The 24,814-nt window shown below is 35.8% G+C and overlaps 1 protein-coding gene across 10 annotated transcripts in view; it reads right to left on the bottom strand.

Annotated features, from left to right (window-relative positions):
- Window positions 1-2,115: 2,115 nt before the first annotated feature.
- Window positions 2,116-24,814, bottom strand: part of KTN1 (kinectin 1) — a 105,133-nt gene continuing 82,434 nt past the window's right edge. For 4 of the 10 annotated variants that reach the window (XM_065941868.1, XM_065941872.1, XM_065941869.1 and 1 more), the window contains 11 exons: window positions 22,792-22,881; window positions 18,473-18,553; window positions 17,266-17,355; window positions 17,057-17,149; window positions 15,927-15,998; window positions 15,622-15,705; window positions 15,373-15,456; window positions 12,304-12,387; window positions 10,366-10,458; window positions 9,399-9,519; window positions 2,116-2,594 (listed from right to left, as the gene is read on the bottom strand). In XM_065941868.1, the coding sequence (XP_065797940.1) occupies window positions 2,590-2,594; window positions 9,399-9,519; window positions 10,366-10,458; window positions 12,304-12,387; window positions 15,373-15,456; window positions 15,622-15,705; window positions 15,927-15,998; window positions 17,057-17,149; window positions 17,266-17,355; window positions 18,473-18,553; window positions 22,792-22,881 (897 nt within the window). In that variant the 3' untranslated portion in view covers window positions 2,116-2,589. The remainder of the gene's footprint in view (window positions 2,595-9,398; window positions 9,520-10,365; window positions 10,459-12,303; window positions 12,388-15,372; window positions 15,457-15,621; window positions 15,706-15,926; window positions 15,999-17,056; window positions 17,150-17,265; window positions 17,356-18,472; window positions 18,554-22,791; window positions 22,882-24,814) is intronic. The other 6 variants (XM_065941871.1, XM_065941877.1, XM_065941873.1 and 3 more) reach the window with 3 other exon arrangements.

Below are 24,814 nucleotides of genomic sequence, written 5' to 3'. Positions count from 1 at the left end.
CCCCTTCCAGTAGTCCTTGTCCTTCTGACAAATTTTCTTAGGGCTCTCTACCTCAACTGGCTGCAACAGTGACAAGAGGAGCCACTAGAGTCTGAGGACATGGGTGCCCTGTTTTGATGCTCTCGCCCTCTCCCAGCAATTGGCATATAGCACACTGGGGAAGGATGAAAAGCTGGGAATGGGTAAGACAAGAAGGCTTGTTTAGCCTTCCATCATTCAGGACAACTAAGGAACTGAGGATATTTAACCTAGAGGGAAATGGACTTCAGAGAACATGGAGCTGTCTTGGCATATCTGAAGAATTGAAAGGGAGTGTGAAAAGCTATTCCTATGTGATTCTGGAGTAAGGAAGTAGGACAAACTGATGTAAGTAACAGGAACCAAACTTTCAATACTTTAATAACCACCAGCAATTACAACTGCACCTAACTGCAAACTTCTTGCCACCTCAGAGGCAAAAAGATGAATACGTATTAGGTTGGGATGTTGAGGGAGGGAACAGAAATTAATAAGAGATTACACCAAGTCCTTAAAATCTCTTGCAATTTTTTTTCCCCAAATCAACAGACATAATACAAATACACAGTTCTGAGAAAATAAGCTCTGAAAGGACAAAAACAGCAAGAAGAGGTTAAAACACGGAATGCTGGATTTGTTTTTTCAGATGGCAGAGATATGAATACTTTATACCATGCTATGCCAAGCTAAGTCACGTCCAACTCTTTTTGCAACCCTGTGGACTACAGCCCGCCAGGCTTCTCTGCCCATGGGATTTCCCAGGAGATAACACTGGAGTGGGTTGCTGTGCCCTCCTCCAGGGGATCTTCCCAACCCAGGGATCAAACCCACATCACCTGCAGCTCCTGCATTGTGGGCAGATTCTTTACAGGTGAGTCACCGGGGAAGTAAAGGCAATGGCAAAAGGAAAAGAGATAATGATGAGATGGTGTCTGGCTGGCCTTCAGACCAATTTCCCAGTAGTTTGCTGAAAGCAGCCCAGTAAGGCCTGGGGTAGCCCGAAGGCCATGAGCAGTCTTTTCAGTTTACCTCCACATACGTTAGAAATACTATCTGGTGCATGTGCTATGTGGTGAAGGCACTTTAGATAATCCTCAAGGTATATAAATGAATTTGGGGAATTCCCTAGTGGTCCAGAGGTTAGGTCCAGAGGTCACTGCCGGGTTTGATCCCTGATCAGGGAACTAAGATCCCATAAGCTGTGCAGCATGGCCAAATAAACAATAAAAATTAATTTCACCCATTCATTCATTGAAATATTTGAGCACAGTTAAAACAAGCACTTCCTCAAGGCTTGGGATAAAGCAAAGAACAAGAGAGATTATTCTGGCACTCCTGGAGCTTACTTTTTGATAGAGAGGGGTATAGGGAATGACCCAGTAATATACGGGAAGACTATTAATGTTATAGACCAAACAGGTAGTGGGATATGGTAGGGGGGGCATACTAGATGGTGAAGATCTAACGAAAAATGTGACATTTAAGCAGATTTCATGATGGTGAGGGAACCAGTGAAGACTGATATCCAAGAGGAGAGAGTTTTAGCAGAAAGAAAACAGAATGGAAAGGCTCCATGGTAGAAGCACAGCTGAACCAGCAAGCAGGTCACCATATGGTCAACAGCTACTGTAATACTCAATGGCATAAGACATTTGCCAATGCTTAATTAGCATCTAAATGCTCAGTGTCTTCACCTAATTATTAAAAAGAAAACAAAAGATAAAACATGGTATCAACTAGTCCAAAACAAAAAGGATAACATATGTAGTCTGTGTAACAGTATCTGATAAGAAGGAAACTAAAAAGTTAATTATTACTCAAAATAACACTGGTAATAAAAATAAAGCTCTTCTACCTAAAGTGAGGGTGGTAAGCCTGAAAGCTTAAACACTTGCCCCCATCCTTTCTATAAGCCACAGAACTTCAGGACACAGTTTACACGGCACACAACCACAGAGAAGACCAGAGCTCCAGCTGAGAATGGATACACGCAACAAGCCTACCTTGTCTGAAGTAGCAAAGAATGACTGTGCTCCAAACTATGCTGCTCTGAAGTGCTAATGAAATTTGTTAAAGCTCAATGAAAATCACAACACATTTGAATAATAAGCATCCCTTTATTTGCTGACGCCATTACAAAAACCGATTACATTAGCAACAAAAGTGTTTTCTTGAGTTGAAGTCAGAGGCAGTTACTCCCCAAAATGTTAAGTAAAACAGTGTACATCAGTATTAAAATGTTAAATTTTACATTGTCTTTACCACTTTTGATCTTCTGAACAATTTTATTGAGCAAAATAAGATAAAAGATTACACGTTTATTTTATCTTCAGGAATGTAAAGGTCTAATTATTCAAACAGTTTTTATTATAAAACTAAACTCTGAAGGTGTCTACAGAGTTGGCTTTTTTCTCTCTTTAAATCAGTAGTCTAACAAGGATTAGAAAAGACAAAACTCTGTTCAGTGTTTCTGACAAAGTAGAAAGGGTGAAAACATAAATAAGGCTTTAATTTGGCAAAATATAATACAATGCCTTCTGTTATCCTTGAATGAACAGCTTCCCAATTACTTCACTCTGCAAAAGATCAGAAAGAAACAAATTCATTTTAAAACAAAGAAACAAAAGACAATCAGAAGACATCTGTCAAACACCAAAGGTACATATTCCATTTGATCTAGCATGGCCCTTTCAACTAAAATCAGATCAATACTAATGGTAATCAAAAATAAGAGAAAAATCTCAGGATTCAGAAGAAGTTTTCAGATGGATTTTAAAATATGTGAGCCAAAACCTCAGACCAAACTGAGAATAATGTAGGGATTTTGAACCCTATTTAGAAAACATTTAAGAAAACAACATTGGGAATCCATTTGTATTACTGCTCTACTCAAGAGACTATAAAGCTAATAAGACAAATCAACAGCACTGAAAAGAGACTGAAATTTACAACTCTCCACCCACAAATAAATAATTTAAGTTTCAGAGATTTTCTAAGGCCTTTTGAAGCTTTCCAAATCAGATAAAATGACCAAAGAAATTAAACCTCAAAAGCCATTAAAAAAAACTAAAAGGATTTAACCATATGCAACATGTGACTGGATCCTGGTTTGGAAAAAAGTTAACTAAAAAGATGTTCCAGGTATAAGTAGAGACACCTGAATATACGCTTAAAAAAGGGGTGATATTATAGAATTACTGTTTTAGTGATTTGGGATGTGACAGGGATACTATAGATTTATAAGAGAATATCTTTGTTCTTGAGATGCACACTTATGTGCTAGGGATAAAAAGATCATGTTATCTCAAAGTTACTTTCTAATGGTTTAACAGCAACAAAGTATGTATACACAAATAAAAAGATGAAGCAGTTGAAGGGTGACTGAGTGTTATATATTCTTTCAACTTCTCACTATGTGTGAAATTCTTCACAAAGGTGAGGTGAAAAGAAGCAATCAGAAAGTTAAAAGTAATCACTGGCTATCACATACTATAATTGAAGCAAGATTAACAGCCAATCAGAAAGTCTACATAGGCCACTGGTATGTTAAACTAAGAAGTGCTATGTAAACACATTATAGAAAATGAAGCTCCATATTACAATTAAGTGTAAAGTATAGAAATAGAAGCTAGTCTTTATCTGAAACATGAACTCTAATACTTCAATACACCAAAAAAGAACTTTTTTCTTTCAGAAACAAAAGACAACCGTATCGTTAAAAAATCTACTTGTTAAAGGGAGTAAGGAGGGCACATATATACCAAACACATAAACAAAATTTCATCTCAATTTTTCCTGGATACATTAAAAGTCTCTCCAATTCACTACTGACAAACTAAATATCAAATTCAGCAAAAAGCCAGGACTGAAGGAAGAAACTAGAGGCTGGCAAGAGAGGGTTAGATAGAATGAGGAGAAAAGAAAGCAATGACAACAAGGGTCAGAACACCCAGTGCTAGAAGTAACGAGGAGAAAAGCACAGATTAAGGGCTCAGGGCCTGGGCTCAGACAGACCACCTTAATTTAAATCCCGGCTCAACTAGTTCCAGCTGCGTGACTTTGGACATTTACAGAACCCCTGTGGCTCTGTCTTGTAAAATGGGAATTATAATATAAGAAGGGATTATTATTAACAATCCCTACCTATCTACTGCACTGGGTTGTTGTGAATACTTAAATGATTGACCACATGTCAGAAGCATGTTCATTCTTAGAGGAACACTTACAAAGTGTTAGCTGTTAAAACCATCATCCTTCTTCCACATGATTCCACAAACAGGTTCCAGGTAAGGGACCCTGGGTGGTGATGTCTCAGTGTTTGTGTCGCCCTCTCCCTCAGAATTCCTATGTTAAGATTCTAACCCCCATGGTAATGGTATTTGAAATGGGGCCCTTAGGAGACTCCACTCATGAATGGGATTAATACACTTATACAAAGAATCCCAGAAAGCGCCACTGCCCCTTTTGCCAGGTGAGGACACAAAAGAAGATGGCCACCTTTAAACCAGGAAGTGGGTCTCATCTGACAGAATCTACTGGTGCCTTGATCTGAGACTCCCCCAGCCTCCAAAACTGTGAAAAAAAAAATCTCAACTGCTTAAGCTTGTATATAAGACTTTTGTTATAGCAGCCAAACAAAGACACTAGGGTAATAAAGTTTTCTGGTGTGGTCAGATATACACTTGGAACACTTAGAAACCAGGCAATATGCAACATGAGAAAAAGTAGATATCTAAAAACAAAAAAAATTTATACTACAAAATACTAGCGTTATCAGTCCAAAGCTATTAAAAAAAATTACTCTAATTAAAAGCACAGGGGACGGACGTCCCTGGTGATCCACTGGTTAAGAATTTGCCTCCAATTCAGGGGACACAGGTTCTATCCCTGGTCTAGAAACTAAGATCCCACAGGCTGCAGAGCAGCTAAGCCCAAGTCCACAACTAGACAGAAGCCAGAGTGCTGCAACTGAGACCCAACATAGCCATTAAATAAATAAATATATATTTTTAAAAAACCATGGGGGAATGATAGCCTTCTTTTTGGAGAGGTGGTGGGGTGGGGAGAGAAGAATAGGAGATGAGTAGGCAGACTTCCAGGAGAAAAGAAGATTAATGTTTTACAAATTAAGGATACAAGATAAATACACCTACCCCTACAATTCACAGCAATGTTAAGTTCTCTGTATTCGGATTTAGAAAAGTAAATTTTACTATATATTCTCTCTCTCATTTTTGCCTTTTAAAAATAGCTTTTCCCATACTGAAAATGTACAGCATTACCTTAAACAATTCATATGCACTTGAAATACATACTAAGAAGTAAGACTCCTAGTGGGAATGTAAATTGGTTCGGCCAATACAGAAAACAGTATGGAGGTTCTTCAAAAAACCCAAAAAGAGTTAATATGTTATTGCTGTTGTTTAGTTGCTAAGTTATGTCCGACTCTGCAACCCAATGGACTATAGCCCACCAGGCTTCTCCATTTCCAAGGCAAGAACTTCATGGCAAATAGATGGGGAAACAGTGGAAACAGTGGCTGATTTTATTTTTTGGGCTCCAAAATCACTGCAGATGGTGATTGCAGCCATGAAATTAAAAGACGCTTACTCCTTGGAAGGAAAGTTATGACCAACCTAGACAGCATATTAAAAAGCAGAGACATTACTTTGTCAACAAAGGTCTGCCTAGTCAAGGCTATGGTTTTTCCAGTAGTCATGTATGGATGTGAGAGTTGGACTATAAAGAAGGCTGAGTGCCGAAGAATTGATGCTTTTGAACTGTGGTGTTGGGGAGGACTCTTGAGAGTCCCTTGGACTGGAAGGAGATCCAACCAGTCCATCCTAAATGAGATCAGGCCTGGGTGTTCACTGGAAGGACTGATGTTGAAGCTGAAACTCCAAAACCTTGGCCACCTGATACAAAGAGCTGACTCATTGGAAAAGACCCTGATGCTTGGAAAGATTGAGGGCAGGAGGAGAAGGGGATGACAGAGGATGAGATGGTTGGATGGCATCACCAACTTGATGGACATGAGTTTGGGTAGACTCTGGGAGTTGGTGATGGACAGAGAGGCCTGGCGTGCTACAGTGCATGGGGTCACAAAGAGCTGGACATGACTGAGCGACTGAACTGAACTGAATATAATGGAAAAGATATTAAAATACATGTGTGTGTGTGCTGTATACCATAAACTAAAACAAGATTGTAAATTAACCATACTTCAATTTTTAAAAAAGTAATAAACTATACCTGAATAAAATAGGGGGGAAAAAGAGAAGATTCTTGACATCAGACAGTAACCTATAAATTCTGATGATTAAAAAATTTGTATTTCCAATTTAATCATCCAGTAGTATTGATAGTTTTAAAAGAGTTAACAAGAGGGAGTATACACTGAGCAAAAATGATGGCTGAGGTTAAAAAACTAAGGGCAACACAACATTTAAAAAGCATAAAGAAAAGTTGTGGGAACCAAGGGATCCCTACAGAAGGATGATCATTGTCAGTGCTGGATAGAACCTATGCAAGGAGAGTTCTCAAGTGCTGGTGGACCTCTAAATTCATACGATCCATCTAACCTGCATGATATACTACTGATCACTCAACCACCCTTTCACTTGCCAAAAAGTGGACTTATGTTCACCAGCTGACAAAAGAATGTTGAGTTATCACTTAAGCTTCCTGCTAAACAACAGTTCAGTTTTAGTTGTGTTGCCAGGGTATATGTATTTCTTTTAACAAATTACACACTGTAATTTTATAAACCAGGAAGAAAAAAATCTGAAAAATAAAAGTGTTATTACTGATGATCAGTGTAAGGCTCAAATTTTATATGATTTAGACCAAAGTGGAAACAGGCAAGCCAAAATGGTTCAGACCACATGTCTGAGAAAAAAAAAAAGAAAGTAACTAGAGAATACTTTTGAGATGCTAGTGGGATATTATTGACAAGGCCTAAAAGAAAAGGGTAACAGGACAGCTTATAATTTTGCAGGTTCTCAGAAATGAAATCCTTCTATGAACTGACCTCACCATATTTAGAATTCATAACTATTCGCAGTATCCTGTGTGCAAAAGAAGATCCTGTATTAGCTCCAGCAATTAGGAAATCACTAATGAATGACAAGGAATGACAGGTCATTTCAACCAGTTCCTGGAACAGCAGAAAAAGAAGCCTTTCTCCAGAGAAGAGAGTAGCAAGTAAAGAAGTAGATACCGTGAGGATAGTTTCTTCTTTTAAAAAATTTTAAGCAGTGAAACAAACAAAAAAAAACTAGGATGGTATCCTGAAGCATAAAGTTAAAATAATATATTTGAGCATGTTTTCAAGACTAAACAGAAGCAGTATGTGGAGAAGAAAACAGGACTGAAGATGTGGGAAGGAAAGCTGCCCTGGGACACAGGAAGCAAGGTTATTTTCTCAGTTAGGAGACAGTGGTAAAGTGGTAGAAGTTTAACTCTAGGCAACTGAGGAGTCAGCTTACCAAGGATAAAAGATTGAGATATAATTTTTGTTATTGACCAATCAGAAGAATGAGTTGAGTTTATGTGCAAAGTCTTCATAGAGGTAACTGACCTGAAATAACAGTTTAAAGAAGAGTATGTACTAAGGCAGACAAGAGAACAATCAATCTACAAGTGAGAAAGAATGCCCCTGGAATCAAGACACAGGTCCCTCCCAACTTTTTCAGGGCACCTAACCTATTCTGGGGCTTCCCTGGTGGCTCAGTTGGTAAAGAATCTGCCTGCAATGCAGGAGATCTGGGTTCGATCCCTGGAGAAAGGAATGGCTACAAAATTGTATTCTGGCCAGCAAAACTCCAAGGATTGTATAGTCCATGGAGCACAAAGAGTCAGACATGACTGAGCAACTTTCACTAACCTATGCTGAGGCCTTTACATAGAGTCCTAAATTTGAGTGCTGAAAGAGAGAATTCAGTGCTAAGTTGCCCCATGGCGTTGCACAGGCCACTCAACTGATCTCCAGGACAGCATGATTATTACAGAACAAACAGCTTCAAAAGAAGAATATCTAAAATATTCAGTGCATACCAGAACATTTTAATTACCCAAGGCATTGTGACTTAAGTCATTCTTAAAACAGGTAAAACCCAGGAACCAACATGAATTCATCAACATAATATGGGCAATAAAATTTCATAACAGTTTGGCTAATGATGGTTTATTTATCTTCAGCTAAGACTCTCACTTTAAGAATTAAAAAATGTATTTCTTTGATTACCCATGCTGTTGCTGTTACTGCTGCTAAGTCACTTCAGTCGTGTCCGACTCTGTGCGACCCCACAGACGGCAGCCCACCAGGCTCCCCCGTCCCTGGGATTCTCCAGGCAAGAACACTGGAGTGGGTTGCCATTTCCTTCTCCAATGCATGAAAGTGAAAAATGCAAGTGAAGTCGCTCAGTCGTGTCCGACTCATAGCGACCCCATGGACTACAGCCCACCAGGCTCCTCTGTCCATGGGATTTTCCAGGCAAGAGTACTAGAGTGGGGTGCCATTGCCCATAAGCAACCTTAAATAAAACCCAGCTTCCAATGTAAATTGTGATGACAATTTTTCAGTTCAGCATCTTATGTGAAAGGTCAAAGAAGAAAAGAAAAGTGTTTCTATATGAAAATACTAATTCAAAAGGGTATATACACTGCTCTGTTCATTGCAGCATTATTCACAATAGCCAAGATTTATAGACACAACCTGTATCCACTAATGAATGAATGGATAGAGATGGTAAACACACACATACACACAATGAATTACTACTCAGCCATAAAAAAAGAAGGAAATATTGCCATTTGCAACAACATGGTTAGAACTTGGAAGTATTATGCTAAATAAACTAAGTCAGAGAAAGACAAGTAACATGATTTCACTAGTATGTGGAATCTAAAGAAAACAAAACAAACAAGACAAAATAAGACAAAACAAAAACTCACAAAACAGAACAGCTTAGTGGTTACCAGAGGGGAAGGGAGTTGAAGTGGGCAAGAGTGAAAAAGGTCAACTGTACGGTGACAGATGGTAACTAGTCTTGTGGTGGTTATGACCTTGCAATGTATACAAGTATAATGCTATAATCATGGAACTTATATATACTTTAAAAAAAAAAAGGTATGTATTTTTTTCAAAAAGGTATGTATTTTCTTCAAAGTATAAGATCAAAGTATGCACAAAATGGAAATAAAACTCCAAGAAAGCTAACGTTGTCATTTGGAGGTTTTCAGAGAGACACAGAGGGAAAATTTCCACTACGGTAACAAGAGTTTTTATATTTATGGTAAATACACACTGTATATACATTCACACACGCACACTATGTCAATTATCCATGGACAGACAGCAATTCTTCAGTTATTCTTACCTAATACCTGATAGTGTTCTTTCTCCTTTGTGAGCTGTTGGTTTACTGCCTGAAGCAACTGCTGTAACTGTGTTACAGTCTGATTTAGACTTACAGACATTGTCTCCTTCTCAGAAGACTCCTAAGAAAAAGATTAAAGAGATGAAAAACCCTAAGCATAAAGAAAAGGCACTGGCAACCAAAAACAGAAAATATTTTACCATTGTTTTACACACAGATATAAAAAATCTGAAAGATGGCATGAAAACTGACAATAAAAACCACACAGAGCAACAGTATTTGCTACCTAGTAGTAAAGTTAGTCTGCACCTAAGAAAGTTTAATGTTGTATAAATGTTGTCACTAGGCTACAAAGGGAAAAATAAAGAATCTGTGAATATCAGACATAAATCCTTTTCTACTTTCATAAAAAATGTACAAAGAGCCAAAGGAGAATACACTCACAACAGAAAAATAACAAAGATATATTGAGCTCTTACAAAATCTGAGGCACTGTCGGGTTACCCACTATTCTAAGTGTTTTATATAGTAACTCACTTATTCCCTTCAACAATCCTACAAAATACGTATTATTATCATTACCTTTTATACATGGAGCAACTAAAGCCCAGAGAGGCTGAAGAGTTTCCACTAAGTAGTCACACAGCTACTGAACAACAGAATCAGGATTCAAATGCAAGAAGCAGAGTCTACAGTCTTAAGTAGTATACCATACCTCCAACTCAAACCTAAACATTAACGTAATATCTCACCAAGCTAAAGTGAAAACAAACATTAATAAAAACACAGAATTTCAGATAAGATAACTCAAAGAAAAGATGACCTTGAGTTAAGAATGCAACAAAATTGATGGAAGCACATTACAAAGGCATTTTTTCAGTCAGAGATGGATCTTGTACATTTTTCACTCTTCACATAATTTATAAGGTAATTAGCCCAGAGATATGGAGCTAAAGAAAATGCATACCATTTCTTGGGAAACATCACTATTCTCAATAACAGTAGTGTCTCCAGCAGCTTTTACTATTTTTGACTGGATAAGATCTAGTGACTGTTGAGCCTGTAAGGAAAGCAATATAGAGCCTATCAATACTACAATTGATAGATAACTATATATACATATATGAAAAAATGAGTGATTCCCTTACATATTTTGTATAAAACTAAAGCTCTTCTCACAATACAACATAAAAGTCAACCTGTTCAAGTTTTTTCTCCAAAATCAAATAGCTGTCTCCCCAACCAGATTATAAAAACACACGCTCACCATTTTTAAAAGTTCAAACAATGAAGAAAATGTATAAAGAAATTAAAAGCAGAAATAACCTCAGTGGTATTTAGGTTAGATCAAGATCACATTAGTGATATTAGTCTAGATCAGAGGCTGGCCAAATCTAGCCACACTGTACAGTTCACAAGCTAAGAATGGTTTTTACATTTTAAAGAGTCATGTTAGACAAACAAACAGTATGTGAAAGAAACTATAGGTGGCCAGTAAATCCTAAAACTTTGAGTCTGTTGATTCCTGATGTGAATTCTTCATCAGGGCATATACATCCTAATGGAAGATTGGTAGAAAATGTTCTGTAAGTGGGCTTTTAACATACACATTACTTCATGAAAAATTTTGTTATCTTTTTACATGTCAGTAAATATTTACATGCATTTCCAATCACGAGTTACACAATATTTCTATTACATAGATATGGGGCAGTTTACTATCAACTATTGTTGTCATTTTATGCCAAACAACATGGCATATCCATATCTTTGAGCACCTGTTTAATATCTTTAAAGCACCTTCTGAGAAAATAAATTGTTAGGCTAAAATTGCATGTTTTAGTAGTTTGTCCAGTGTCAAACACTAAAATCAAGTATCAAAGGAAATTAGATTGCTCAGTCTTGGCAATGTATTATATATATTTAAGTCAGAGCTCCAAAACTTTTTAAGTTCACATTCTCTCTACTGGCCACAGCATCAAAGAAATCTGAACCAACTCTAGAGTCTTAGACTTTAGTATAATTATAAGCTATAATCATATAGAACCAACAGAAATATTTCCTTCAATCTTTCAGAAAGTGACATATTTGTTTTGCTGACTATACCTCCTATAAACACAATCATAGCTCAAAAGAAGCTCTGATAAAAGCATATACAAATTACACTATTAAAAATCTCAACAGAATTACAAATAACTTGTCAAATTAACGCAAAGGATAAAAAACGTAATCCTAAATCACCCATCTATGTGAGATTAAGAGAAACATACTTCTACAAAGAAATAAAGGCATAAATTTCTGAAAGAGCAGAGGTCTACACTTCTTTTAGATACATGAGGTGAGATGAGGTGAGGTGAAAGTCGCTCAGTCGTGTCCGACTCTTTGCGACCCCAGGCTAGGCTCCTCTGTCCATGGAATTCTCCAGGCCAGAATACTGGAGTGGGTAGCCTTTCCCTTCTCCAGGGGATCTTCCCAACCCAGGATTCAAACACAGGTCTCCCGCATTGCAGGTGGATTCTTTACCATTTGAACCACCAAGGAAGCATGAAGATACAAAGAAATATACTTTGTAAATCACTATATAAGCAAATCCCAATAAAAAATGTATAGATGTAACCAAATTTTTTAAGAGTAATATCAATTGAATTCAAAATGTAATCTGTACTTTACAAAGCAATTAATTATATAAGTATGATGAAAAGAAGCAGCAACTTAAGGAAAATGGAAAAACAAGTCAAAAAATCTAGTTCCAATTATCTAACTATGTACCAAACAGCTTAAATTTAAGAACAAATTAATGGGATGATGCAAAAGAATAAATCCAGAGTTAGCAGTATGTCGGCTTAAGACTCAAAGTAGAATACATTATAGTGATATGGCATCTTCAGGACAAGCAGGGTCTTACCTTATGCAAGTCACCAGCTACCTTCTGCCTTTCACTTTGTTCAGTTCTAAGTTTTGCATGTGTTTCATTTAACTGTTTCTTTAACTGTAAAAATGAAGGAACACCACAATTAACTTAATTCACGTCCTTCTTTGATTATGCTGAGACCCCTAGGATTGAAGAATGAATGAGAAAGAATGGGGTCGCTAACAGTTATTATGCACAGTGGATTAGCCAATATGCTGCACCAGATGTACAGAAAAGCTGTAAGCAGTGAAGATTCCAATCTGTAAACCTAACCTGAAGAAAAGTTACAGAAACAAACTAGAGTTTAGAAAACTGCAAATGTAAAAACAAAACCATAAAATTCCAGCAGAGTATTACTATTTTAAGTACTGTTGTTGTTCAGTCACTTAAGTCATGTCCAAGTCTTTGGAACCCCATGGACTGCAGCACGCCAGGCTCTCCTGTCCTTCACTATCTCCCAGAGCTTGCTCAAACTCATGTCCATTGAGTGAGTGATGCCATCCAACCATTTCATTCTCTGTCGGCCCTTCCTCCTTCTGCCCTCCATCTTTCCCAGCATCAGGGTCTTTTCCAATAAGTCAGCTCTTCACATCAAGTAGCCAAAGTATTGGACTTTCATCTTCAACATCAGTCCTTCCAATGAATATTCAGGACTGATTTCCTTTAGGATTGACTGGTTGGATCTCCTTGCAGTCCAAGGAACTCTCAAGAGTCTTCTCCAACACCACAATTCAAAGGCATCAATTTTTCGGTGCTCAGCCTTCTTTATGGTCCAATTCTCACATCTATATATGACTACTGGAAAAACCATAGCTTTGACTATCCGGACCTTTGTTGGAAAAGTGATGTCTTTGCTTTTTAATACACTGTCTAGGTTTGTCACAGCTATTTTAAGTATTACTATTCACTATTCATAAAGCATATTCATTCACATTTATTCCAAATTAAAAGGCAAGTAATAAAGCCTACTAATTTTAAATGTTTAAAGGTTTTCTTAACCTATATAGTTAAGAATTGTGTAATATTTTTAAAAACACTGAACAGAAAATGAAATCTTCAAAAATCCAGTAAAATGAAATCTTCAAAAATTTAAATGTTGTTCATCCTTTAAGATGTCACTAGAGAGATGAGTGCAAGACCACACTGACTTAACTACACCAACAAGAAACATCATAACATATACATCTCGACCAACTTGTTGAAACAGTTATAAAGCTGTATTAAACTCCAGCGTCAATACATATTGTCTCTTCTCTCGTTAACTATCCTGAATAATTATGAATGAAGAAAATGAACTCACTGACAAAAAATAACTCTTTTTTAACTAAACTCATCAAATTAATTGATTATGCCTCTTACCCATAAGCAAAGCATTCCAAACAGTTCTGGAAACCCCAAAGGGGAAAATATAAGACACTGGCATTTCAAACATGTAGAAAGAATCAGTGCACGCACGACATGTCATTTGCAAATTTGATTTTGTAAAGTCTATTCCAAATGCTTCAGTTTTTACTCCTTTATTTAACTCTGATTTCATTCATCAGAGAGGTTATTCCTTTGGCCCAGGAACATACAATGTATAAGCAAAAACAAAATTACTTTAATATATCTTAAAATGTGGAACAGTTACCCTGAGCAAAAAACAAACAGAAAGATTAAAATGAAGACTGCAAACTCAAGGCAAAAAAAAATTTAAATACCGTTCAAAATGACCTTTCGACAGAAGGGTCAAAATATACAAAGAGAGCATCAGGCTAAATGGAGACTCAACATAATCCTTGGGTTTGAAGCTACTATTGGGGTCAGCCACCAAGCACCAAAGTTAAACGTAAAATCTCCAATAACTGTAGTTAGAAATGAATTTTTTAAAACCACATTATAGGATAAGCAAATCCCTTAAAGCTATAGCATACCACAGTACCAATCTGTGTAATATATAGCAAATGTACCTAAAATTAATCTTACATTGCAGTGAGAATGATTTAATTCAGGTAAAATGAAGGTAAATTTTATTTTAAAACTAGAAAGGGGTGTGTGTATAGACAGGGGGTCAGGGTGGGGACTTGATGTGTACATTTCATAGACAGCCCTACTCTGAAAATTGATTCCCATGGATCACTGCTGTAACACTGCTTAACATGAATGAGTTAAGAAATTTTCTTTGGTATACAGCAATACTAAAAAGAAAATTCCAAACTTGGCAGCACCAACTTATAGTAAGGAGACAATCAGCTTATTGTGATTGTACTAGAGTTCATTCAGGTACTTTGAAAAAATCTAGTAACATTCTTAATTTTTAAAAGTCACGGACAGACATAATGACTATTGTTTGAAATATACAATAAGATAGTCATGTTTATCGCTTCTCGGCCTTTTGGCTAGGATCAAGGGCAAAAAGAGAGTCATGTTTATGTAACAAATAAGCCTGTCAATCAGTGTAAATTTCCAGAAAATTTAAGAATGGGAATACCTTGTACTCTATGTTTTTATACAACATTTAGCTAACTCTGAGACTGTAGTTTTAAAATTATTATGCTCTGAATTATATGATGATGGTAAAGAATTCCATAAGCTTTACGTTATATATACTGTATAGAAATGCCAGTTAAAATAAGAAGCTAGATTGGATTACTGCCCTTGAAAGGACAGTATGTATTTTCCACCTTCAATAATCTCCTTCCATGTTAGAAAATAAGAGGTCCAGTTAACTATGGTAACTGAGAAACTTTACAACACAGCCAGTCTTTACCTTGTTTGTTCAATTTCTTTATTCACTGAAAATAATGCTGTTTAAGAAACTTGGTTTTATAAAACACAGGAAATTTTTTGAAAAAGAGTTGCAAGCCAAACATGCCATTGTTAGGAGCTAAGAAAAGAAGGATCATCTTAGGAATCAAGAAAAGACAGACCATCTTGAATCATCAGAATATAAAGATTATCTTAAACTTTAAAAATGCCAAGCTAAGGGTGTTAGCAAGGAGAAAGGTTTGGATGGCTTCTCCACATGTCAACACAAGTGTTTTCAGAGCCTACTTGATACACAGTGGAGAACAAGCTTCTTACCAAATTTAGCTCTTCATTCTGCCTTACTGCTTCAGAATATGAATCATCAAGTTTTTTCTGCAATTCAGTCAACAGATCTTTCAGCTGCAATGAAGTTTAGAGTTTAAGATTGATCTCCTTATGATATCCCATGTTTGTATGCTACTTGGAAGTTCTGCCACAAACAACTTACACTGAAATATTTTATCATTCTGTTATAAATTTAACTTCACCTGAGAAGCAAGGTTGAAAAAATTCTATTATAAGTACCTCTCTGACTTCTGTAACATAGGTAGATCGTTCCATTTCTGCCTTCTCTAGTTCCATTTCCAAATGCTCTCGTTCTCTTCTCAGCTAGCAATACAACAAAGAAGGAAAAGTTAAGAAACATATTTAAGATATTTCCCTACAATGAGAAGTTACAACACTTACTGAATACAAAACTATTACCATCTCAATAAAGGTACAACAACCACATCATTAGATAAATGAAATCTTAAAACACAGCCTGTAAGAGAACCCTTAATGCTAAAAATGAGGCCATAGGTTACAAATCAAACAATGAGATAACATACATTTTCAATATCTTTACTTTCTCTTCTTAACCGATCTAGCTCTTGCTCCAAAGATGTGAATGACAACTGCATCTGAAATGTGAAATAATTATATGACCAAGTCAAACCACCAATGATACAAAGGCTTTTCTATCTTGCAGAATTTTAATCAATTAGATACTTCAGAGGGGTTTTTTTTGTTTATTTTGGAGGAGAAAGAGTGGCTTTATTTCTTTGCCGGGCAAAGGGAGAAAACAGTAGGCTACCCTCAAAAACTGTGTCCCAAGAGGTTTTTTTTTTTTTTTTTTTTTTTTAATGTATTTCATTTAAAGCCATAACTGAATTTTAAAAGTCCTTAAAAATGAGAGTGTCACATATAACCTGATTTAAACGGTGGTCAAAACCTACCTCATTTGCATGACATTATATGAGGTCTAGCTAAAGTGCTTAATTTTTTAAAAACTAACTGATAATCAGCTTCATCAATCCCCAAATGCATTATTACAGAATACCATCAACAACCCTAGATTCTGCACAAGTTGGCCCAGGAAAACAAGTGAGCAAGAGACGGCACTCTTTACCACACCCAAGTACTACTCTCCATTTTATATAAGCATTCAAGATACCAGATTTGGGCACCTTTGAAGATTCTGAAACCACTTCCCTGATGGATATGGAGGGAAAACTATAGAAGAAAAACTAAGACTACATTAACAACATTCAGGTCCCATGAACAGAAGGACCTACTTTTTCTTGAATACTATATCATGAGTCACAAATCAGTGTTTTAAAACATTGTGAATACCAAATTATTTGCCTTATGTTATCACATTGTGGTTCTTTAACACCACTTTACATTCCCTATCATTGGGGAGGGGAGGCCTCTCTAAAACACTGTTTTAGAACTCTTTAAAACAGTGTTTTTAAAACTCTTTAAAACATTGTATCATTGCAGGGGGTGCTCTTTAAAACTCTGCCTTGGCCCCACAGAGTTTCACCCTCAGTAAGCTACAGGTGGGGCCTAAAAGCATTTCTAACAAGTTCCCATGTGATACTGATGCTGCTCATTCAGAACCCCCACACTGAGAACTGCCAGTCTGTTTGGATTTTATTTTCAATAGTTCACACAACTCTTAAGCTTTCTAAAATACCTGTTTAATAGTCTTCTGTGATTCATCAACCTTAACTTTCCATTTATTCTCTTCTTGCTCCACACTTCTCTGTAGCTTCTGTAAAATTCCTTCCTATGAACACAGTATAGTTGTTCTGAAAAATTCATGTTCTAATACCAAGATAAACTACTTAAGTCACTAATAAATTAATAATTATTTTTAAATGTAGATTAAAAATCATTTCCTACTGTTTCTGCAAGGACGGATTTGTATTTTTCACACTCTAGTTGTAACAATGTGTGCATTTCATCAGCTTCTTTCAACTTGTGCTCCAAATCCTGCAAAGAATGATATAAATAAAAATTCTCTAGTTTTACCAGAAAGTTTTGTGCTTCAAATTTGCCTCTGTACTTATTGATATATTAAGATAAATGGCTTCCGTTTTATCATTAATCATTATATTCCAACCTTCTCAAGTAGCAGTGAAATTCAATGACACTGTTAAGTCATTTGATTTTCCTAATAAAACTCCCAGTCTGGGACTTCCCTGGCAGTCCAGTGGTTAAGACTCCATGCTTCCAATGCAGGGGACAAGGTTTAAACCCTGGTCAGGAAACTAAGATCTCACCTGCCAGGAAAGAAAGTTTAGTCACTCAGTCGTGTCCGACTCTCTGCGACCCCATGGACTGTAGCCGCCAGGCTCTTCTGTCCATGGGATTCTCCAGGCAAGAATACTGGAGTGGGTTCCCACTCCCTTCTCCAGTGGATCTTCCCAACCTAGGGACTGAACCCACATCTCCTGCATTGCAGGCAGATTCTTTACTTTTCTGAGCCACCAGAGAAGCCAGGAGGAGTGGCCAAAAGATAAAACTCCTAGAGTATGTTTAATACAAAATATAATCATACAATTTTATATAAATAGGTTTGTCACTACTTAGTGAGGCACTAAAATCAAGCAGATCCTCATATGAAATAAAGTCACAATGCCATAGGAAAGAGGGTTATATATTCATGCCACTTGTGATACAAAAAAAGTGAATCTCCCAAATTTTAGCAGTCAAGCATAAAAATGCATCTAGGCTCTGAACACTCCTGAATAGTGTATTTGACAATATGTTAATAAACCAGTCACGTTCTACCTATTAACTGGTCTTTACTTCCTGAACCCAAACTAAAAAGAGAATCAGAGATAAATATTCAGTTTTATAAATGACTAAGATAACAGAGCTGAAGAAATGACAAACACCAGCTTTGTACACATATCAAATATGAGGAAGACAATAGCATTTGCACCAAAATGTACACAAAATGAAATCACCTTCTTATACTTTCTGAAAAGATCAATACTCTACTCATAATGTAGTTATTATCTTTCCCAAACTTAAAGACAAATTCTGATTTATTCTTTTTTTCTACATTTGTTTAAAATATACATACTTTAGTTCTTGAACTAACCTTAACCTCCTCTGAACCTGAAGCTCCAGTCACACATTCTTTTGCCTTCTTTTCAAATCCATGCAACCATTCACTATAACTCTGTGGAGAAAAAAGTCAAATAACTAATTTTTTAAAATACCTAAATGAAGTAAGTAAAAAAAAAGGCAAATAACCAAATTGGAAGATTATAAAAAGAAACCTACATAGACAAACACCATACCTGTGGAAATCTCAAATAAGATTATAATTGTTAAGTAAGTTGTACATGACCTGGCCTTGAAAATAAACAGTAAAAATATGCCTGTGTACTATATTATCATCAAAATCAAATCTAAATTTATTTACCCTGTCCAAGGTTATTTGCGAATAAATTCAGGCCATAAAGGTAAGATTTGGGCTCAAACTAGCCTTTACCACTAACCAGTGTTGGGACTAACAGATTTGATCTTTAAGACAGAGAAAGCCTAGATCAAGCAATTTTTCAAACTTTTTTTTTTTTTTTTAGGAGATAGTTCCACAGAGATACACTAGTCTGAAGATTTCAGGTTCTATGAAGGTGTTCAAGGCATTATGAAAATACTTGAAAATAAATATTATGAAACATTTTAAAAATCATAATGAGAAATAAGAATACACATTTATGTGTTTAAAATCAACAAAAATTCTATTTGTACTGTAAAGTTAGCTGAGGCAAACACAAGGCATGCTTATAGCTTTAGTCATTATTCCAAATTTAAAAATAAATTATTCTAGATTTTTGATGCTTCTTGTCTCAATTTTAAACTCTAATAAAGAGTGTTAGGAAGATACTTTAAAGCAAATTTCCTCTTAGGTCTTTTGGGCCTTTGAAAGTGAAAGTGAAAGTCACTCAGTCATGTCTGACTCTTCACCAAGGGCTATACAGTCCATGGAATTCTCCAGGCCAGAATACTGGAGTGGGTAGCCTATCCCTTCTCCAGCGAATTTTCCCCACCCAGGAATCAAACCAGGGTCTCAGGCATTGCAGGCAGATTCTTTACCAACTGAGCTATCAGGGAAGCCCACTGATAGGTCTTCGGTTTAGTTTAATTTAAGATTTAAAAAAACCACACACACATGAAATTTCTATTAATTGCTCTAATTAAAAGCTTTACTTATGTGGCTGAATCAGGATTCTCTATACTTCATCAAATAAAAAACAAAGAAAACTGGATGTTGGAGATCAGCCTGTAGTGCAATATCCCATAGTACATATTAGTCACAAAAGCCTCTCCATTTAAAAAAAAATTACATTCCCCTGTGGCTCAGTGGTAAGGAATCCTCCTGTAATGCAAGAGATGCAGGAGATGTGGGTTCAAACCCTGGGCTGGAGGAGGAACTGGCAAACCACTCCAGTATTCTTGCCTGAAAAATTCCATGGACAGAGGAGCCTGATGGGCTACAGTCTATGAGGTCGCAAAGAGTCAGACACGACTGAGCACAATCATAAATTTGATTGACGATGAAAACATACTATTAAAATCCCACTTAGCTTCAAATACTAGGATTTTATATAAATTAAATTCAGTTGAAAAATTGTTTAGATGCTTAAAGTATATAAACTTCCCTTCAATCTCGGTCATATAGTTTAGATCTCGTCTCTGCTGATTTTCTTGCAAAAAAGCAATAGAAAACAGTTTATAAAAATTACTTCATGTATAAAAACCCTTTTATATCTACTGATTATATTAATTTAATATTAAATTTAATCATTATTGCTTTAAGGTAAATAGTCTATTAACCATCATATCTCTAAAAACTCAAATACTAGACTCTAAGTAGCACACAGAAAACTTAATATATTTCTTAAATATAGACTACATACAGAAGTATTCAACTTTTATCAAATAGATGAATAGAAGCCAAATATAATCATCCATATCTTACAGTGATTCATAAATATTCATAGTGTAAAAAAGATTTGGTGATTGTAGGTGGGTAAAATAGCTGTTAAGAAATAATTTGTTACATTAAAAAGAATTTTTAATTCTGGTGATCTTATACAATCTTTAAAGAAGAGAAATCATGAACTCTTCTGGCTCATAAAATACTATCAAACAAATCTCCCAAATTCATTATTCCATTAATGAAATTCAAAATAGGAATACAGAAATAAAAACAACTTATGGCTACAAAGTAAAAAAATATGAAATATAGGAAGAACAACTCCTCCTATGTTTATTGTAAAAACAGCACTAGAACTGACAATTTATCCATATTGCCCAGAACAAGGTATTTCATCAATTCAACCAATTATCTATTAAGTGATCAAATCTGAATATATCCTCAACAGTTACAATGAAAACAGAAGCATTTTTGCTTCTTCTGCAAGTTAGACATAGAATATACATAGATAAAACTTAAGAGAGCAAGTAGTTAAACTCAGACTGCACAGAGAACAGGCCATTAAGTTTACTTACATCATACCTGGCAACCAAAGCCCTCTCCTTGGAGAAATATCCTAATTCAAAATTTGGGGCAGGAAATGTATATGATAAATTCAGGAACATCTTACCACATCACTAAGCAAAGAAGCTACCAAAGGCTAGCAGTGCCCTGTCAAAAAGATTTGGCAGCCAGATTAAATAAGCTCCAATGGGCCAAAGAAGCACAGGCAAACATTGTTGCTGCTTAGTTGCTAAGTAATGTCCATGTTCAGCCTTTTGTGACCCCATGGTCAATAGACTCCTCTGTCAATGGAATTTTCCAGGCAAGAATACTGGAGTGGGTTGCCACTTGCTTCTCCAGGGGATCTTCCCAACCCAGGGATCGAACCCACATCTCCTGCACTGGCAGGCAGATACTTTATCACTGAGCCTTATGGCCCTTCTAATGGAAATGCACAACACTGCTCATGAAATAGTCTTGCCTCCACCCTGTCCTACCCCTGAAGTGCCGAGTCTGAACCTAATCAAGCCTCCACTGATTACCAATTCACGAGATACAAAAAGGACAGAGGGACACAGTGACATTACAGGGATGCAGTCAGCTAAATCCAGACTGGGAAAATGAACTTGAAACCACTACATTTAAAAAAAAAAAAAAAGTGGGCGAGAAGGCATGCTGACAAAAGGGAACTCGTAGAATAAAAAGTATCTAAAAGACATCTTAAATCAATCACATGTTGACTTTATTTGAATCCTGACTAAAACAAACTACAATAAGTTGTTATTACTTCATTAAAATATGTTGCATCACAACTGAAGAAATTCAAGTATTGACTAGATGTATAAGAAATTTTTTTTAAATAGAATAATAGTATTTTTTTAAGGAATCCTTATTATTTAGAAATATTTACTGAGAAATGCTCTGATGTTTGACTTCCTCCAAAATAACTTAGGAAGTACAGGGTTAGCGGTAAAACAAGTCTGTCAGTATCAATGCATGTCGTATAGGTAATTGTTAAGGTAAGATACTAGGTACATCAGGTTCATCATGCTATTCTCTCTACTTCTGACTGTATGTATAACTTTTCATTAAAAGGAAAAAAGACCCTATAGTATCATTTTAGAAAACTATATGCACTTACTGGTTTTCTTTCTCTGCCCTCAAATATTCATTATATTCTCTGAATCAAGTAAACTTTTCTCTCCCATTTAAAACACATACAATCTCAAATAAAACAAGTTATTCCAAATCATCTTCAAGACTTTTGCTTAAAAAGTTAACAGATGACGAAAATCTTAAGTTTTGAAATAAAGAGAGTCTGGTTCTTAGTATTAAATACTTTTTAAAATAAAGTGTTCCTAAAATTAAGTTCTATTTTTAATAAAGTCATTAAGAATATTACTGATTTATTAACCACTATTGGGTCTTCCCTGGTGGTTCAGACAGTAAAGAATCTGCCTGCAATGCAGGAGACCAGGGTTTGATCCCTGAGTCAGGAAGATCCCCTAGAGACAGAAATGTCTACCCACTCCAATACCCTTGTCTGGAGAATTCCATGGACAGAGGAGCCTGGTGGGCTGCACTCCATGGTGGTTGCAAAGAGGAGGACACAACTGAGTGACTAACACTTTCACTTTCAACCACTATTGACTTATGAAGAAATATTTCTTTCCCATTTATGGTGTTTATAACCTAAATAATGTCTTATATATAAATTTTATAGATTACAATAAAGTAGCAAATGAAACAACATAAATGATATTGAACCAAGTTACCTGATTTTAACTACTCAAGACACCCTAGGTTAAAAATGAGAAAGACTGATAAGCACACCTTTAAAACCAAATGCAGAGTGCAAATGCTACTTATTCACAACTTCCTTAAATAATGATAAAGATGGTATGTTTTAAAAAATAATAAATTAATCTTACCAAATTAGAAGGGACAGACACCTTTGGAAATAAGTTTTTGAGAACTTCTTTAGCTTCTAACTCAACAGCTTCCACATGTTGTTGTCTTTCCTAAAGCAGAGGAAGCACCAAATCAAACTCAGAAGATTATAGAACTGAAAAATAAAAAAGCTACAGTCTTTTAAGCTTAAGTGAAGAAAAGGCAATGGTATTTTTAAAATTCTTCTTAATGACAAATGTTCAAATTTCCCATTCTGAACTATCAAAATGCTTACATAAGAAAACAATCTGCAAAATCTCAAAGGCATCCTAAGTAACAGATAATGTCTTACATTAATCAAGCTAAGGCAATTTCTGACAATATGAACATTTTCCTTGCCATCAAGTGATACCCCTCCAGGAACAATTCAAAAACGAAACCAAAACAAAAAACACTTCCTACAGTTAAAACAAGCTACATGCAAAAAATATGCATCTGGGTGACATAAATGAGGCTGGCAAGTCTCTTTCCAAAAAATACATCACTGATGGATGATAATACCATGGGATTAAAATGGCAACTTTGATACTTCCAGTTTCAAGGTCATATGAAGCTATTTATGCTAAACAAAGGGGGAAAAAAGAACCACCAAAATTTGACAAGTGTACATATGAAAAAAGAAGTAAAGAGAAAGAGGGAAAATTGATGGTGTACTACTTCACCAATGCCATACATCAAGAAAACTAATTCTGACACAAATGAATGGACTCTGTCAGCTGTAAATTTAAAGATAAGTATTACAAATGCATGTCTAGATTTGGTGATTTCAAATCCAAGTCTAATGGGTATCAGTGATTAATTCAAAGCCACAGTTTGTCAAAATTAGGATAATGATTTGATCACACAAAAAATAGATATCTAATATTCAAATTATCTCTACAAGATTAAAAAAAGACATCTATAAAAATACACATCTAAACAAAGCCAAGAAAATCATCTCAAAACACTGGTGAAGTTCAACAGGTGACAAGAAGGCAAGCAAGCTAGCAAGATCTCAAGCCTATCTTTCCCCCATTATTTAAACTGACCTTTCAAATCCATTACAGATTTAAGATCTATTACAGATTTAAGATGCACACACTTCATTTTAAGAATGGTATAAAATGGTATAAAAAAATCTAAAGTTATGCAATAAGAAGCTAGAGATTAATCATATTCTGTACATATAAAATGCTGTTACTTTACTCAGATTAGTGGCAGGATTTTAAAAATGGAATATTTAATAGAGTATTTTCAACAATTAAATGAGGTTTAATGGAATATTTTCAATAACTCAATAAAGTCCACTATTTTTCAGAAATATACCCATCTAACTGTATAAAATAAGGTACATTCATTTAAGGAAAATGATTAACAGCTAATTCAGAAACAACCAAGAGCTCATTTTTATCATCTGACCATAGAAGTGGTGGGCTTCCCTGATAGCTCAGCAGGTAAAGAATCCATCTGCAGTGCAAGAAACACAGGAGACAGGGGTTTGATCCCTAGGTCTGGAAGATGCTCTGGAGAAGGAAATGGCAACCCACTCCAGTACTCTTGCCTGAAAAACCCCACGGACAGAGGAGTGGCGGGTTACAGTCCATGGAGTCACAAAGAGTCAGACATGACTGAGCAACAAAGCATAGAAGCAGTAGAGCAACCTCTAAAGAAAATCAGTTAGGAAGAGAGACTGTGAGATAGAAAACTTTTTGAAAATTCCCCAAGAGAAGAATAATCTAACTAAAGGAAATAGATGTCTAATTTGTAACTAACAAGAACAAAAGTAAACCAACAAGTTAGGTAAAAAGTTTTCATTTGACATAGTAGTTTGGTTGTGAATAGCAATTTCCATTCCACCTTAAAATCTGGAAAAGATATAACTGAAAATTGCATCATTATCATTATTTCCTATTATAATTTCCTTACTATTTTTATCTAAGTGTAATATGTGTGAAATGTCTTTCATGTGAACCTGTCATTTACAGTGGCTCCTCAAGAACATATTTACTCCTTATAGTACAACTT

Source organism: Muntiacus reevesi, chromosome 7, assembly GCF_963930625.1.
Source record: "Muntiacus reevesi chromosome 7, mMunRee1.1, whole genome shotgun sequence".
Taxonomy (NCBI): Eukaryota; Metazoa; Chordata; class Mammalia; order Artiodactyla; family Cervidae; genus Muntiacus; species Muntiacus reevesi.
Note: the sequence above shows the minus strand (reverse complement) of the source record. Positions and strands in the feature narration are given on the sequence as shown.